The sequence below is a fragment of the Ursus maritimus genome, unplaced genomic scaffold (assembly GCF_017311325.1).
Source record: "Ursus maritimus isolate PB19 unplaced genomic scaffold, ASM1731132v1 scaffold_32, whole genome shotgun sequence".
Taxonomy (NCBI): Eukaryota; Metazoa; Chordata; class Mammalia; order Carnivora; family Ursidae; genus Ursus; species Ursus maritimus.
In genome coordinates this window covers 13,342,734-13,360,767 of record NW_024425786.1, presented here as the reverse complement: position 1 = coordinate 13,360,767, position 18,034 = coordinate 13,342,734, and the positions used below count along the sequence as shown (strand labels likewise).

Here is an 18,034-nt window from a genome sequence, read left to right as displayed (position 1 = left end):
GCCCAAGGTGCTCTATTCAGGGTGAGCTTCCATTTCTGTGCCTGAGAGCACAGAGGCCGGGACAGGATTTGACTGGGGGGAGGACTGCAGGCGGACCAGAAACCCTCCTGGGGAGAACGTGGAGGGGCAGACTCCAAGGGGGTCACTCTGGGTTCCTAAACATAGGTGAATGGTAGACTGGCTGCACATCTCCAGAGGGTTGGCTATGAAAAGGGAATGGGCTCCTTTCCTGGCCTCCTAGGACCCCAGGGCGATGAAAGGACTGAGGCTGGGAGGCTCAGGGATCAGTAAGGTTTGGGCTGGGGCTTGGTCTGGGGCAAGTCGCCCCAGGGGCCCTAGTAGGCCTGGCCAGTTTCCACAGGCAGGAGTCCCAGCACAGCAGAATGCTCCCCGAGCTTCATACGACGCTGTGTGGAGAGGCTCACGTTTTTGGCCAGATAATCAACAGCAGCTGGAGGGAAAAAAGAAAGAGAGAGAAACTCCTAGAAATTGAGGTTCTTTTTGCCTATTCTTCCATCTGCTCCACATCAATCCATCCATCCATCCATCCATCCATCCATCCATCCATACATACATACACTTATTCAATCGTTGATTCATCCATTCACCCTTCTGTCCAGCTGTGCAATTGTTCTTCCATCCATCCATCCATCCATCCATCCATCCATCCATCCATCCATTCACCCATCCATCCAACTATCCATCTATCCGTCCATCCGTCCATCCATCTCTTCATGAAGCTCTTTCTCTTACCTCCTCTCTAACTATTCAGCAAATGTTTACTTAACACTTATTATTGGACCAGCTCTCATAGGTTCTGTAAGAAGGTACAGAGGAGATCCACATTGCTGAGTGAAGAACTAGTTCCAACACACCTGTACATATGTCCGCTATGGGGAATGTCCAGTGAATCCCACGGAGCCCAGGCAGTAACAAGGGCAAGGTCCTCTGCCTTCTTTGGACACTGAGCCCAGCTCATGCATGAGGCAAAGCAACATCCCTTACTCAGAAGCAAAGCAGCTTTTGCTGTTGAGCTGAGGGGTCCATGCAGAAGGAAGATCCAGGACCCTGATATGCAGGGAGCTGAGACCTTTGGCCTTGAAGTTCTGGCCATTCAGAAGAGGGAGATGAGAGTCTGCAGGTGTGTACTTGTGTGTATGTGTGAACAGTGGAAACAAAAATCTCTGTGTCGTAATGGGCACTGATGTGCATGTTCGCACATGATCAATGCTCACACATGTACATGTGGATAGATGCAGGTGGGCTTTGCGTACCTGTGTGAGGAGAACAGTGCGGATGCCTGTGCATAGGTAGGTGCGTACAGATGAGCTGTACCTGAGCCAGGTACACGTGTTGGTGTGTGTGTATGTGTGTGTGTGTGTGCAGGTGTGACTGCTAGGTCTGCATGTGCACGTGTTCTGTCTTGACTGTACGAACTGCGCCTGCTTGAGGCCATGGCAGAAATCAGCCCTGACCAAGTGATTTGGCTGGCATGTGACCAAGGCCTCTTGAGACACTGAAATGCCAGCTCCCAAGCTGGAATCGGTGGCTGTGGCCAATCCAACCCCTGGGACCTCTTGGATCCAGAGGTGAGAAGAAATGTAATGAGCACTGCCTTGGAATCACGAGCCCTGGCCCAATACTCTCCCTGTCACCTGCCCACTGAGGGACCCTGTGGGTAGAGCCAGGAGGTGTGGGCATGGCCAGCAGGCAAGACTCAGGGAGGAGAGATGGGCAGTATCAGTAATTGAGGCCATATTCCCTAGGGGTTCAAATCCTGCACCCACCAACTTTTACTGTGTGATCTGGGGCACACCAGCTCACCTACACAAGCCTCAGTTTCTTTGTCTGTAGAATGGGGATGATGATAGCACCTAGGTCAAAGAATTGCGCAGATGAGGTGAGAAAATGCGTATGAAGAGGTTAGCCAGCGCTGCGCCTGGTACCCGGTGAGCTCCATGGCCTCGGGCTCTCATAGGATCGGGACTCAGTGAGCAGATGTGACCTTTGATGGAGGCAGGAAAGAAAGGAACAACGAATGGAACACTCAGAAACCCAGCTCTCTCCTGTTCATGCAGCTTTGGGCAAATCACGTTGCCTCTCCAGGCCCGTTTCCTTGTCTGTAAAATGGGTAGAACAAATCCCAGCCGCCTCAAGGGCTCTTATGAGGCTCAAATGAAAAGATGTGCTTTAAGATGCTGGGCATAGAAGGCTCAGGGATTGCACCTAGATTCCCAAAGGATATGCAAACGTCCTGGGGTTTTTTGGAGTGCCTGGCTGGGCCCTGTGTTCCTCAGCTTCTCAGGCTCTAGGGCCGGAGTTGAGCCCCTGAGTGCTGTCCCTGAGGTCCCTCAGCCTCCAGGCTCCCAGCTGGTAGCACAGAGGTGGTGGTGGTGGCCAGTCTTGCCCTGCCTTGGGTCTGCCCCTTGCTCCGGGTAGAAGCATGAGAAGCTCTGATCTCTGGCCTCGGGGGGAGCCTGAAATTCAGGCATCTCATTCTCTGCTACTTGGAGCAGGTCTATATGTGTCCCGGGCCGACCTGGACCTCGAGGAAGCTCATCTGCAGAGAAGCAGCAGGAAGAGAGGGAACAGCTACCACCCACCGAGCTGGTGCTCTGCCCATACTGGTCTAAGTGCGTCCCGTGCACTCTCTCAGTTCCACGATCCCGCTGAGGCCCAGCCCGAAGACACCGTGTAACTTGAAAGATCACATGGCTCTTAGGTTGGGGAGCCAGGATTCAAGGCAGGTGGTCTGATGACAGCTCCTAACCACCCCCACGCGCTTCACCCACAGCCTCCTACAGAGTAACCCCGGTTGTGTGCACAGAGCGTTAGGGGCTAGGAAGCACTCTACACCCCAAATCCTGCATTGGTCCCATTTTCTACTCCAAGAAATGTAAGTGCCTTGTCCAAGGTCACACAGCCAAGTCAGATGACCTTTCCTGACTCACTGAAGGCTCTGCCCACTGCCCCTGATTCTCTCTCATGCCCAACTCTGCCGGCCTCCACAGCTCTTCCCAGGGGTGGAGTAGAAAGGTCTGGCTCGGAATAACCATCAGAACGACGAAGCCTGACCCCTCATGTATTGTGCACTCGCTGTGGGCGAGGTGGACACGATCTCATTTCATCTCTCAACAATCCCAACAATTTCAACAATGGTACAGCTGTTCCCATGTTACAGAGGTGGAAACTGAGGCACAGAATGATTGCTGACCCACAGTCAGGCACAGCCCGTGAGCTGGAGGAACCTGGATTTGTCCTGCTTGCACCTGTGGGCACTCTGTGTCGTCCTTTTTAGCTTCTCCCGGCTGCCAGCCAGGGCTCAGAGCACAGTAGGACCCACGCCCTGTCAAGGTGGGCAAGGAGACACCAAGAAGTGCAGCTTCACTGGTGAGCAGCCAACTTGAAGGGCACCCTTCGTGCCACAGAGCCTGCCTGTCCCTGGGGTTGAGCCAGGGGCCAGTGAGGGCAGGGCTGTGACATTTCCCATTACGGCCTCTGTCAATGGCCCTCCCTGTCCCTCTGTCTCTCCGTGTCCCCTCTCCTCTGCCTTGTGCCCGTGCCTGGGCTCTAAATGTCTCAAATTAGATTAATCAGGAGTTGGCAGGAGATGCCAACCAGTAAACAAATCTCAGCCGTCAGCGCCTCGTCAGCCCGCAGCCCCAGAGGAGGACCCTTCTAGACACAAATTCTTATTAGACTTGTCAGATCTATTAAAATTCTTTTCACACTTCTGCGTTCTATCAGCCCCATCATTAGTACGGCCCTGGCCTCTGGGAACACCAGGGCCATATTAATCTGCCGTGTGCCCCGTCCCTGCCCCCCTGCCCCCACCCCCTCCAGGGACAGGAGAGACAGACTGATGGACAGATGATGGCCAGGAGCAAGAAAAGAAGGTGTGCAGGTGTCCCTGGGAAGACAAGAGGCCCAGGGACAGGAGTGGACTCTCCTGCCGAGGAGTTTGGCCACGTGTGCGCTCCACGCCCGCCTGCAAGGGAGCCTTTCTGAGGGCGGGGCCGGAGGCGTGGCCGTGTTCACATGGGTGCGGGATCTCGGGCGAATACCCTCTCTGGGATCCACTTTCTCATCTGTCCAGGAGGGAAAAGCATGTACACCCCACAGGGCAGCCATAAAGCTCGAAGCCATGTGTACAGACACACATTAGTGAACGCTCCACAGACACACATTAGTGAACGCTCCGAAATAAATCGGTGTGTGTGCAGCTCTCCACGTATAGATGCCTGGGAGGTTGTGGACGTGAATCTACACAAAGGTGGGCCGAGGTGTGTATCATTAGTGAGTGTCTTACACGAGTTTGTGGTTTGGCCAAAAGAGAACCGGGTCGGAAGCTAGGGGACCTGGGATCCACCATTCACCTCCTGTGTGACCTTGGAAAAGTCCCTAACCCCTCAGAGCCTTAGCTTTTGCATCTATGAGCTGAGAACAAATACAGTCTACTTTGGGTGGGGTTTTGAGGATGGCGTGAAATGAGGAACTTGCCATCTGCCCAGTGCCTGCTGGCCTAGACTCATGCATGGGACAGATGAGAGCCAGGGACGGGTGCACCTAGGCACGCACGGGGGCTGTCTGGGATGTGCACTCTTGCACATGGACTGGGAGCCAGTCATAGGTGTATTCAGTCTCCCATGAACATGGGGCAGGTGGTCAGTAGCAATGTGATATGTCCCTGTCCCTGGCTGTCCCAGAATGTCAAAGGTGAGGAAGACAGCACAATGGAAAATCTCTGGGTGTCTAATCTTTGGACTCCCATTTCCCAGATGGCAAAACTGAGGCTCAGAGGCAGGGTGACCTGGAGGCAGAATGAGTGATAGTGCGGCCAATTCTCCCTTGGGCCCCTCCCTCCCAGCCGAAGCCTGGAGCCTTTGTGGGGGTGGGGTGGGGTCCGCCCTGGGATTCCCTCTGGATAGGGCTGGAGAATATGGCTCAGGAGGAGCTCTGAGCCACCCCTGGAGGAGCCAGCGGGTCAGGGCTGGAGCTAGAGGGGGAGAGTGGGGAGAACGGAAAGGAGGGAGGGAGGAGGGGGAGGGGAAATGGCTCTGGCCAGCTTTTCCCGTAGCAGAGGGGGAACAAACACTCCTTTCTCGCCTCCTGGGCCCTTTCCCTTTTGATCCCCCCTCCCTTGCAGCCCCCATGCTGACTTTGGGGTTAATTTTATTTCCGACTTGGGCAGGCACCCCTGGAGGAGGGCGCAGGGCTCCGGGTGTGACTAACGCCCGCCCCAGGCCGGGGCTGCCGCCTCCGCGGAGCTGCTCTCAACTCTTTATCAAGAGCATGTGTGTCCCCCTCGCTCCCCCGGGAGCAGGGGCTGGGGCAGGGCCTTGCCCTGGGCCCCTCTGGAAACACTCGGGTGCACATGTGTGAGCCCTGCTCTCAGCCATGCCTGCACACACGTGCACTAGCCCCTCACGCACTTGCTGCTCACGCGCGCAACCCCACGCAGGCACGGTTACACACTGGCCACACCATGTGTCCGCGCCCCGATGCACAGCTGGACACAGGCACGTGCAGCCACGCCTCTGCGCGCACCGTAGCGCACACGCACCTGGGTTTACACACACAGCCGTAGTGTGCATGTCCGTGTGCATGTACTCCCGAACACCTATGAATCCACAGATGCCTACAAGCATCTGGACACGCCAGAATGCACATGTATACATGCACACGGAGCCACACGTATCTGCACCCTTACACACATCTGCACACACGCATACGCTTGTTGCACATGTCCACAGAGTGACATCTGCGCATCACATAAGTCACACGCACAGGCACACACGTAGACACTCAGCCCCATGCACACACCTGCATGTACACGGAAACACGCGTGTGTATGTATGACGGACACATAGCACCAAGCGTGTGCACCTGTGTGTTCAGACGCACGTGCATATCATGCTGACGCTACAGGCTCATTTAAACTCAGATTTATGAACAGCCATGTGCACACATACTCACGTATGCAGCTCACACAGTCACACATACAAACACACGCCTACACACGAGGACGTGTGTGCAAACACGTGTGCTAACCTACACAATACACACAGGCACACGAATCCTACGTACCTGTGACATGTGTATTCACGCACACACACACACGTGCACATACACACACCGAACACGCACATACGTGGGGCCGGGGCCATGAACACAGCTCGGAGGTGGAGGCTGGCCCAGCTGGCCCTCATTTGGCTGCAGAGGCCAAGGCCGAGCAAGGAGGAGCGGCTGGTGTGGGGCAGGAAGCGGAGGTCAGTGAGGCTGGGCCAGGGCTGCTGCGAAGGGGGGCGGAGGGCGCCCTTAGGCTGGGACCTCAGCCTCGCCCTGCACGCCCTTTTGATTAGTTTGACACCAGCAGGTGAGGCCTCTGCCAGGAGGGGGGCAGGAGGGGAGGCTGGTGACCTCGGTTCCCGGGGCCCCGTGGCCTGCCCTAACACTGCCCCGTCTGGCAGCTGGAGGCTGTGGCCGGGTCGGCCTGCCTTTTGCAGCCTCTGGCCCGAGGGTCAGCTTCGTCCCCCGGCCCCCGCATCTAGGCAAGGTGCCAGGGGGATGGTGGCCAGGGAGGGCACGTGAGACCAGCTTGAAGTTTGGGGCAAACAGGGCTGAGGACGTGGGGGGGTACAGGAGAGAGATGAAAATCCAGCTGTCCCCCCACACCCGGGGGCAGAAAGGGGCAGGGTCTCCAGCACCGCACAGTCCGCCACGGCAGCCACCAGCCCCACGTGCCCATCGAGCCCCTGAAATGTGGCCACGCCACCGAGGAACCAGATTTTACGTTTTAATTTAATTTTATCTAATTTAAATGTGAAAACTGAAATTCGATTTAGCTTAGTGGTTGGGAAACTTTACAGTATATTTGGAACAACTTGGGTGTGTAAATACACTTCTCAGCTGTAATTGTATGAAATTTAAATACAGATCGAGTAGTTCCAATGAAAACTTCGTGTCTGAATTAAAATGGGCTGGATTTCAAAGACACTGCATGAAAAAAGAAATGTGAAATATCTCATTCGTAACTCTGTATGGATTATATGTCAAAATGACCATCATTTCAGATATACTGAGTCAAACAAAATATGTCAGCGAAAATCATTCCACTTGTTTCTCCTTACATTTTAAACCGTGGCTACTGGGAAATTTTAAACGCCCTTTGTGGCTCTTGGGACAGTTCTACGGGACAGCACTGTTCTAAGGCCACTGTGGTGGGAGTGCAGGGGCCTGCCTTAGTATCGGTTTAGGACAACAGCCCATTCTTTCTGGGCCTCGATCTTCTCATCTGTGAAATGGGCACCCCCACCCAACACCACCTTGCAGCTCTCTACAAAAAGACAGACCGTCCTTGGAGCGGGGCAGGGAAGGGGAGGAGGACGCCTGGGGCGCCAGGCACTCACTCTGGCCATACTGGCCGTACTGGTAGCCAGCCACGGGGTCCACGCTGTAGCCGGTGGTGCTGTAGGTGGGCGGGCAGTAGGACTGGGAGGTGGGCAGGCTGTCTCCCGGCTTGATGGAGTCGGCCCGCTGGCTGCAGCTGGCCGAGATGGAGGTGGCCGAGTCCAGCCCGCCGTGCAGCGGGGAGATGGAGAAGTCGGCCTGTGGCTGCGGCGGCACGGCGCTCGGGTTGCTCAGAATGCTCATCACCTGCGGGGGAGAGACGGTCAGTGTGGCCCGAGCGGTGCGCACAGGGGCTTGGCGGACGGACCCCATGGACACAGTGTGTATGGGGTGGGGGTACAATGCCAGGCTGGCCCCAAACAGGCCTTGGCTGGGATTGCTCCCTTGAGATCCCTGCACAGCACCGGGAGCCTCCGTTTCCCTGGTTTGCGCGTCCTTATGGGCAAGACAGTTAGTGGTTTCTCCTGCTTAGGTCCTGACCCATGGAGAATATCCCCGGGCCTGGCTCTAAGGGGCCCCTGGTGCTCATCTGATGAATGAATCAATGCATGAACGAACTAATGATGTCTCTTCCGTCAGACAGGGGCCCCTCCAGGACGGGGAAGCTGCACCTCTCCCGTCAGACTCGGATGCCCCCAGCTTCCAACACAGAATTAGAACAGGACTCTGGATCTGGTCTGGCTTCACCCCTGGTCCTGCGGCAAGCCTGCTGTGTTCCTGACTTTGAGATCCCGCCCCTACAATGTCAACATCCATGGCCAATGCTTTCAAAGAGCGTCACGGGTACCTTCCTTTGACTCTGGTGCCTCTCAGATGTCTGTGATCACCACCCCCTTCCCTGCTCGGCTGGGACAGCAGAGAGGAGCTCACCACCAGTGCTGGCGACCCCAGACCGGCAGGGTGAGGCACATCTCTAAATACTCAGCTTAAAGAAGCTGGTGTTGGTTCGCTGACGTGTTCACTTATTCATTCAACAAACACGCATTGATGGTGACTGCAGCCCCAGGCCTCAGGCAGGGCCCTGGGTTTTTAGAGGAGGAAGAACCATGGCCCCTGCCCTTAGCAAGAGGGATGTCTACATCTGGTGGGGGAGGCAGCTGGGAGCCGACTGTCAGGAAATGAAGTGGTGAGGGGCAGGACAGAGGCCACTCTGGGGGGCTGTGAGAACCCAGGGAAGGGAACTCAGCCAGTCTGGTGGTCCAGGAAGGCTTCTGGAGGGGGTGACAGCTGCTGTCCAGCTCTTCAGGTGAGAGTGGGGAAAGGCGGTGCAGGCAGCAGGTGTCCCTCCGTGTGCGGGTACGGGTGTCCCGGCCAGTCCCAGGAGATGATGGAGAGGCAGGCCCTTGTGCAGCTGACCTGCAGGGCCCAGGACCCTGGTGACCTCCTGGTGATGCCACACCCCTTATGGGAGGGAGGCTTCCGTGTCGGGTGGGAAGCCGAGCTGCTCACCTGCCCAGCAGCGAGCTGAAGAAGCAGGCTGGGGTCCGTGCTGGGCACACGGCTGCGTTCTCTGATTTCTCCACTTGCCTCTCTGGAGAAGGCAGGCTAGGGGCATTGGAACAATGATCTTGTTGTCAACTGGATACCTTCTGGAAACTTCTACCTTCTCCTCTGCGACTTGTCCCTACCATAGGCACTGAGGCAGGGCGGGGGTCAAGGGCTCAGATGTGGAATCCTCAGGCCAGGGACAGCCCCTGGGCTTCTGCGGTTACAGCCTCAGATGTCCCTTAGCATCTGTGACTGCCTGCAGTCCTGAGGAAAAGACATGACGACTGTCCCTAACTCAGAGGGTGGCTGGGGGGGGGGGGATGAGGTGGGGTCTGCGTGCAGAGGGCTCTGCGCCTGGCCAGCGCTCCCAGAAACAGGGCCCCAGCTCCCTTGGGGCTTCCTCTTCCCTTTCTCCTTGCTTTCCTTCATCTTGGCATGAACTCATGTGGCTCTCCCAATCCAGAGCCCTACAGAGGTGTTGAGGCCGAGCCATGATGCCCCTTCCTCAGACGAAGTGACAGAGGCCTTCAAAAGGCTGTAGCTTCTCCAGACCTCACCACAGGGCTGTGGGGAGCAGCTCGGGGTCCAGAGGCCTGAGCCCGCTTGTCTGCTAGGGTCAGGACTGACCCTCCAGGATCTGACCCCTTCAGAGGTTCTCACTCCCGGGGCCGGCAGCAGCTCACACCCTGGGGTCCCTCTTGGCTGGCGCCCCTTGAGGCTGGGGCATGAGCACAGCCTCTCCCTGACCCTTCCCTGCATGTCCCAGCACAATCCCCTCACCCTGGGGTCACCCTCCTGGATCCTTTCACTCCCCCTGTCCCCCCAGAGCCAGGGTCAAGGGCACTAGGCCTGGGGGCACAGCTGGGAGGGCTTAGGTGGGACTTGACGGTGTATCAGCCCCTTCAACAAGGCAACGCGGGGATGAGTGCCAGAAGGGGAGAGTCCGGGCAAGTGTCTGGCTTCTTTGGGCAGTGGCCAGACCCTCTGAATCTCCCAAACTCACCCTCTTTCATGGGAGGGTCTATGGAGGGGTACAGGGGTGGGGGCAAGAGGGACCCCACGAAGGGGGTGGTGTGTCAGGACGCCTGACACCATGGGGCTGTGTCTGTTGCTTTCTGACTGTGGAGATGGGTTCTCCGGGGCCTAGGAAATTTGGTGTATGTTTGGGTGGGATCTTAGGGCGAACTCAGGAATCCAGCACTTGCCAGGGGGTTAGGGGACCTGATTCTCTTCTGTGTCGCCTGTCAGGTACCCAGTCTAGACTCCACTTTCCATCTTAATTAAGAAAATCACTACCTGTCCCATCCCCCCTATATAAACACGAACCCTGCTCTCCCCTCAAAGGAAGCCTAGACTCCAGGAATAGACTCAGAGGCTCAGGGAAAACACACAGGCCCCATTTCCCTACTTTCAGGAGGATAACTGTGGGCTCCGGGAGACTCTCGGGAGGGTCTGTCAGCTCTGGTGAGACCCCAGTGTTATCCTTTGCTCCTGCACACCGCCAAGATGCCAAGCCCAGAAGAGACAATGGAATGGGAGGGGAGGGAGGGGAGGGAGGGGAGGGAGAGGAGGAGCATGTTTTGGGATGGGCTGGGAGTTATGCACGGACAGTACTCATCCTGCAGGACAGAGACACCCCCCCCCCCGAGAACTGCCACACATCTGACCACAGCACTCAAGCATTACCAGTGGCGGGACACCTGGGTGGCTCAGTGGGTTAAGCGTCTGCCTTTGGCTCCGGTCATGATCCCAGAGTCCTGGGATCGAGCCCCCGCATCAGGCTCCCTGCTCAGCGGGGAGTCTGCTTCTCTCTCTCCCTGTTGCTCCCCCAGCTTGTGCCCTCTCTCTCTCTCACTCTTGCTCTCAAATAAGTAAATAAAAATCTTAAAAAAAAAAAAAAAAAGAATTATCAGTGGCTCCTTGTCTCTCAAATAAGTAAATAAAAATCTTAAAAAAAAAAAAAAAAAGAATTATCAGTGGCTCCTTGTTACCTCCCAGATAACCAGGACAAAGTCTTCTCGTGATCAGACCACTACCGACGTGTTGTAATTCCTCCCCCCTTCCTGCCTTACACTTTGTGTCCCGGTGACACCGAGTGATATGGTGTTTCCCGAAGACATCTGTCATTCATTCATTTATTCATTCAACAAACATTTCACAGAGTGCTACCATGTGCCAGGCTGCAGATAGGGCTAGACCGTGAGCTCCGAGAAGGCAGGATAGAACTGTGGCTCACCCCCCTTTGCCGCCCCAGCACCGACATCGTGCTTGCTACATACTATGAGCCCAGAAAAACCTGGTTGAATTCATGGCTATCACTTAGCAAATCTTGAGCAAGCACCTATGATGTGCCAGACCCTGAGCTGGGCACGGAGGCGATGGCAGTGAGCACCAGCCACCCCGTGCCCTCCGGGAGCTAGCCTCTCACAAAGGAGGCTGACAACAAACCAACAAATAGATAATATAATTGCTGATATTGACAAGTGTTTATAGAGGCTAAACAAAGGGGATGAGTGCAGTAGTCGGGCACAGAGCTCCCCGAGAGGTGATATCCAGCAAGACCAAAAAGAGCCAGCCACGGGAGGATGTAGCAGAAGAGCTTTGCAGGCAGAGGAGCGAGCAAGTGCAAAGGTCCTGGGGTGAGAACACACCCAGCAGGTTTAAGAAACAGCAAGAAGGTGAATGTGGAGAGTGAAAATCCCAAGAGCTCCAAGGCCTCCTGGAGTTTGTCAGAAGTGGCTTGTGTGGTGCCCAGTGGCTTGGAAGGCCTCAGTATTAGCTCGGGCCGGGGAGATTTTCCTGTAATGGGATTTGTTCAATGGGATTTGCCCTGGAACATCAAATCAAATCCACATCTGGGATAGGTGTGAATGGGGATGTGAGGAGGCTGCTTACTCTCTCCCAGAGTCCCTGGCGGCCTGTGGATCAAAGGGCTGCCATTTCTTCCAACCCCGTCTCCAGGCATGGCAGTTTCCAAGCAAGTGGGATAGGACCCAACCGAGGAGACGTGGGAGCATTGACTCCTGGAGCAAACAGGCTATTATTACCCTATTATGCAGAAGGGGAACCTGAGGCACAGAGAAGTGGAAAGGCACACCCGAGATAGATCACACAGCCAGGAAGCGGCAGGGTTGGGATTTGAACCCGCGTCTCCCTGACCTGGAGAGTGCTGCCCTAACAGGCTGTGCCAGAGACTGTGGGGAGAGAGGCCCTTGGCAACCCTGCGGTGGGGAGCGCTGTGGACCCAAACGGCCCTCCGCGGCCTCCGGTTGGCCCCTGGGCCCCTGGGAGCCCCTCTTCGCCCGCAGAAGCAGGAAGCTTTGCCCAGGGTTAGGGGCCCAGCCGAAGTCTGGGGCCTGCAAACTTTTGAACTTGAGGAAGTCCCAGTCTGATGCGGTAATCCACCCCCCTCAAGAATGCTAAGGCCTCTCCCCCGGTGGGTTTTACTTTTTTCCTGGTGACCTTGCTTTCGCTAATGTATTACTTCTTGGTACGTTACCGTTACTAACTCAAAATCAATACCGACCTCCACATCTGTAAGGTTTTATCTGAAGGCAAATCTCCGGGCTGTCTGTCAGGCTGAGTGACAGCCATCCCTTCCTCGGCCCCCGCCCGCCGAGGCCCCCGCCCGCCCCCAGCCCCTTCCTCTCCCTCTTCTCTAAATGAGTCCCAGCCTCCACCAGACTAAATCAATAAGGGGCGGCCTCATCCCCCTTCCGCCGCTGGGGAGAGGCTTGCAGGTTTGGGGGGGTGGGGGCTGCGGGAGCCCCGTGCCAGCCCTCTTTCCACATCCTCCGCTTGCGACCCCCTCCCCGGGCCGCGGTGGCGCGCTCCCCTCCTTTAAAAGAAGGGGATGGGAAAAATGTAATTAATTCCCTCCGCTCCTGAGCTGGCCCCAGGGCCTGGGACCGAGGAGGCTGAGCGGTGGGATCTGCACCCTCTGTGATAACCGAGCTGGCTTCGGAGCGAGGCTGCAATTAGAAGGGGATCGCCATCACTGGGGCTCCGTGGCAGGGTGCAGGGTGGGCGGGTGGGGGCCACGGAGGGACACGGAGGAGACGAGGCAGGGGATCACGCCTGGAGAGGTCAGGACAGTGGGACCCGGAGATGGGACCAGTGCTGGAAGGAGGCCGAGGGCCACCTGGACCCATGGGCAGGTCAGGGAGCCCCACCTCCCCATGACCAGAGGGGACTGTGAGGCCCCAGAGGGACTCAGCTGTTCTGAGCTCCCAGGGGCTTCCCTGAGGCGCCGGGGGCCAGACGGAATTTCAGCACTAGCACCCATGCTCCACTGCGGGTGAGCTGTGACCTGGGCGATTTCTGTAATGTTCTGTGCCTCAGCTTTCACATCTGTATAACGGGCATGGCAAGAATCTACCTGTAGGGGCACTGTCAGAAATAACTGAGTAAATGCACCTTGAACGCTTAAGACAGAGCCCGGAGGGTCTGTTCTAAGCACTGGCTCGCCCTCCCCCTCTGCTTTCACCTGGATGAGAAAGTGCTCGGCCTGAGCTCAAAATCATCACTTGAGGGCAGGCTCCAGAACTCCTCCTCCCTGTCTTTTTCATCCTTTCTTCCCCAAGGGCCTGAAGCCCTGCCCCCACACAGAAGCTGGGGCCTGACTATGCTCCAAAGGGTACGGGGCCCCCGATGGCGAATCTGTGAAGTCTCCTGCAGAAACTGAGGCCCAGAGAAGGCAGTGACTTCCACTCCAGGGGAGTGTCACCCCAGACTCATGGCACACCATCCCCAGGCTTGCTGCCATCCCCCCCCCCCGGCCCTCAGCCTGCGCATGGGCTCCAAAAGGACCGGTTGGCGTGGCTCACTGAGCACTTTAATCTCGGCCTCCAGCCCGGGGTCACTGGCTCACTAGCTCATTCTCCTGACTTCCACAAGAGGGGAGGGAGGGGGGCGTGTCTGGGGGGGCAGCCTGTTCCCAATGTCAGGAGAGAAGGCAAGGGCGCAGTTGGCCAGGAATGGAACTCAATGCTTGAACTTCATGATATATGTCTCTGTGGGCTGAGGGATGACGTGGGGCAGCCTAGCTCATGACAAGCCCTGGTCCCCAAGGGTCTGGGGCCTGGAGTCCCTCACTGTGTGCCGATGGAGCTCATGGGGGCAGGCTGAGGGCTGGGGAGGAGGCACAGGGCTGCCCCATTGGGCTCTGTCTGCTCAGTTGCTGTCTCCCCACCTTGGCTGCCCGCTGGAATCAACTGGGAAAGTCTTTTAAAATGCTGATGCCAGGAGGACGCCCGGGTCGGTTAAGGTTAAGCGTCTGCCTTCGGCTCGGGTCTTGATCCCAGAATCCTGGGATCGAGTCCTGGGTCGGATTCCCTGCTTAGCGGGGAGTCTGCTTCTCTCCCTCTGCCCCTCCCCTAGCTCGTGCTCTGTCTCTCTCTCAAATAAATAAATAAAATCTTTTAAAAAACAAATACATACAATGCAGATGCCAGAATCTCACACGCCGTAAATCCTGATTAGCTGGTCGGAGGGTCTGGGCATCAGGAGCGTTTAAAGCCTGCTGCCCCAGGGGATTCTAATGTGCAGTCGAGTTTGCAAACCGCTGCTTTCAAATCATTGCTGTTATTGCTGTACACACATAATAGCGACCTCAAGTCCTCACCCACATGGATGAAGACGGGTGCGCACACAAAACACGCTGATACTCACACTGATTGCATACGGCATTAAGCGGACATGCTGACACGAACACACAAAGAATGATACACACGAAAAAGTGCATGTATGCACACAGTTAGGCCACAGCCCATCACATGTCTCGCAGACCCATACGCAGGCAAACATGCACACATGTTCACACACACCGCAGCCTCACAACTCTCCAATCGCCAGCTCACTGATGCAAGCTGACGAGCCTGTGTTCACCCTGCTCCAGCCCCCAACGGACACACACCACACCAACACACCCCCAGCCCGTCCCATCGCCTGTCCCCAGCTCCACACTGGGATTAGTGCAAGCCAGAAATCACCCACCCGGGCAGCCAAGCACACCCCCCCACCCCCGCTCCTGCTCCTGTCTTGCTAAGAGGATCGGGCCTCCTCCCCTCTCCCTGCCCCCTGTGGACAGCGGTAATGGGCTTCGGGTGCTGACTTTGAGCTTCCAAACAAGATTTCCTGCAGGTCTCCCCGTCCCCGCCCCCCTTTGCCTTCCATCTCTCTGCTTATGGCCCTCACCCTCCCTCCACCATCCACATCTCAACCAGGAGAGCTGGTGCCCCACCCGGCCGGCAAGCTCCCCTGCCTCCTCCATCCACCCCCTGACCCCGGCCGGCAAGCTCCCCTGCCTCCTCCATCCACCCCCTGACCCCAGCCTCTCTCCTACGTCACCACTAGCCTTCCGTGAATGCTTTTCTAAGCCTGGCTACTGCCATTCTCTTGCCCAATGCAGCACCTTACAGTTTCCAAAGCATTTCCCAACAAGCCTCAAGCCTTTCCAGAGGAGGGAAAGGCTTAGGGGCTCACTCAGAGTCACCTAGGGAATGAGTGGCATCAGTGGGGCAAGAACCCTTGACCCCTGACTTCTAGTCCCATACTCTTGTTCTGCACCTGACTGTGGTCTTTGTTTCCATAAACAGCTCTGGGAATATTGCATGTGTGGGAGAATAGTATGTGTGTGCACGAATGCCTGTGCGTGAGAAGATTATGTGTGAATATATGAACTTTGTGTGTGTTTGTGAGTCTATGTGTATGCCAGTATTGCGTGTGTGTGTGTGTGCGCGCGCACACGCGTGTGAGCAAGTACGTGTCCCAGCTGCCCCCCTAGCTGGTCTCCCCAAAGGTACACCCTGGGGCTGGGGGGCCAGCTGGTCACTGACTGCTATCTCTGACCGGAGGGGGATTCCCCAGCCCCAAACTCCTTCGGGTTCTCTCTCCCTCCCCCGTGAGAGTCCAACGTAGCTGACCTGAAAAGACTCGGGAGACAGGCTCTGTCCGATTGCAGAGGGAGGCCGGGAGGGTAATCTCTGCAGAGAAAGGCTTCAGCCTAGGCTCGGGTAAGAACTCCCAGGGTGTGGAGGAAGACACAGGAAAGCCAAGCTGAGAAACAGTGGGAAGTCTTGGGCTTGGGCCTCACCCAGAGGAGGCTGTCAGCCTTACCGTAGCCCTACCTACTGACCCTGACCCTAACCCTGATTTAGCCAGCAGCTGCTGGGGCCGACTTGCTGTCCTATTCCCAGTGCCTAGCACATAGTAGGTGTCCAACTAATATTGGTTGAGTGACTGGAGGAATGAATGAATGGATGGATGGATGCATTTATCTGTCATCCTCATGCATCCTCATGCCTGGCATAGAGTTGCATAAATGAAAAGAAGACATGGAGGGGTCTTGTGGCACACTCACACCGGTCTCTCAACTCCATGGATTTCATAGCCTCCTCCCCACCCTGGGGGTCCTTGAGGCCTAGCTGAAGACTAGAAGTGGGGGGGATGGACAGAATGACTCCCACTCATTGTCTAAGAAGTTAAAGACGTTCTCTCTCTCTAACACACACACACATTTCCAATGTTTGCTGTAGGAGATGTCAATCTCCCAAATCTGGAAACATCTAGAAATATCTGGAAGCACTGGAGCGGGGCTGGCTTTGGCGTCCCCTCCCTGGTGGTTCCTGGGTTAGGTGTCCACGCCAGGATGAGTCCAAGGACTGCTGGCCCCTAGCAAGTGGGGTGCGGTGGGATTCGGGGACCATCGCTGATGGCGCGATAATGGCGGAGGGGGATTAGTGCGACCGCTCTGAGTGGCAGCGGGGCTGGAGAAGGAAGGGGCCGATTGCCGGGAAAGATATGACTATTTAAAGATAATGATTGCATAAATTTAATTAGCACACTTTCACGCGGCAAATGGCCGTTTTGTAATTAATGTATCTGGCCTTACTAAGCATGAAAGATCCCATCTCCTCCCCCTCCCCTCCCGCTCCCCCTCCTCCACGGCCCTAATGAAAGACAGAGAGCAAGTGACAGAAACAGTTTGTCAGTGGCTCCAGGTGTCAGGGGCCTAATTGGCTGAGCTGAGGGGAGGGGAGGGGTGGGAGGGCTGAGAAGGGGACTGAGGGGGGCCTCCTGGACTCTGGGCCCAGGTTGGGAAAGGAGGAGGAGGGGGAGGCCTAGGCTCTCGGCCCCCCTGGCGTGGGGGGTGCTCCCCCTTGGTAATTGCCAGAGACGAGGACACAGATTGTCCGTGGCAGGGAGTGAGTGGTGGCAGGGAGGCCTCGTTAGTACCTGGGCAGACAAGCTGGCACATATCACAATGTGTTAAGGACTCCCAGCCATGATAGCTCCCGCTTCCCCTCTCCAAGGAGCCAAATCCCTTGAGCAGAATGAACGAATGCCCCCCACCCCGTTACTGAGAAGCTCAAAAGGAAAACTGATCGTAGGCTTCCATTATTACGCACCTACTGTGTGCCAAACACCTACTATGGGCAGGCAGCACTGCCATTCACCCCTTACACCTGCAATCAGAAGGATGGGTGTCTTCACCTTCCTGAAATTGGAATGCGATTTACCACCAGTGACGCCTTGCTGCGGCTGTCGTAGCAGCCAGGTAGCATCCGTGTCAGGCAGTGGTGGCGACACGGCTGTGTGCGAAGCTTTTCTTGACACCTGACAAGATCAAGGATGGGCCAGCATCAAATTGTTTCAGGTTCAAGGAAATACGTGTATTGGCTGTTGCAGGTGATAAGTCAGGAAACTGAGGCTCGGGGAAGCTAACTACTTCGCCCCAGTCTACATAATGAGTAAGTGCTGGGCTGGGATCTGAACTCAGAAGGTATAATTCTGAAGACCATTCTTCTCCAGCATCTACCTAAGGGACCCACTGCAAGGCCGGCTCAGCACCCTTCCCACCCCCATGTTGCCATCATCCCCTGCGGGCTGGCTAAGATGCTTGCCGGACTCCATAGACAAGTCTCTTTGTTAGGTGCGTGCAGCTATCCATCGCAGTGATGTCCTCCAGCATCAGAGCTGCCTGGTTTTCCGGGTGAAGAATTGAGAGGGTTCCTGCTGCCATACCCCTTTCCCCCTGCACCGTGTCTCGGGGCTGTGTGCACACCCACCTCTCTGACAATGACCCCTCCACCATCTTCACCAGCCGCCCTCTGTCAGCCTCCGCCACCAGCCCCTG

At 56.3% G+C, this 18,034-nt stretch overlaps 1 protein-coding gene across 2 annotated transcripts in view; it reads right to left on the bottom strand.

Annotated features, from left to right (window-relative positions):
- Positions 1 to 335: 335 nt before the first annotated feature.
- The window catches only part of PAX7 (paired box 7), a 94,507-nt gene continuing 76,808 nt past the window's right edge, over positions 336 to 18,034 (bottom strand). For both annotated transcript variants that reach the window (XM_040645858.1, XM_040645859.1), the window contains exons 8-9: positions 7,410 to 7,656; positions 336 to 451 (exon numbers count right to left, since the gene is read on the bottom strand). In XM_040645858.1, the coding sequence (XP_040501792.1) occupies positions 336 to 451; positions 7,410 to 7,656 (363 nt within the window). The remainder of the gene's footprint in view (positions 452 to 7,409; positions 7,657 to 18,034) is intronic.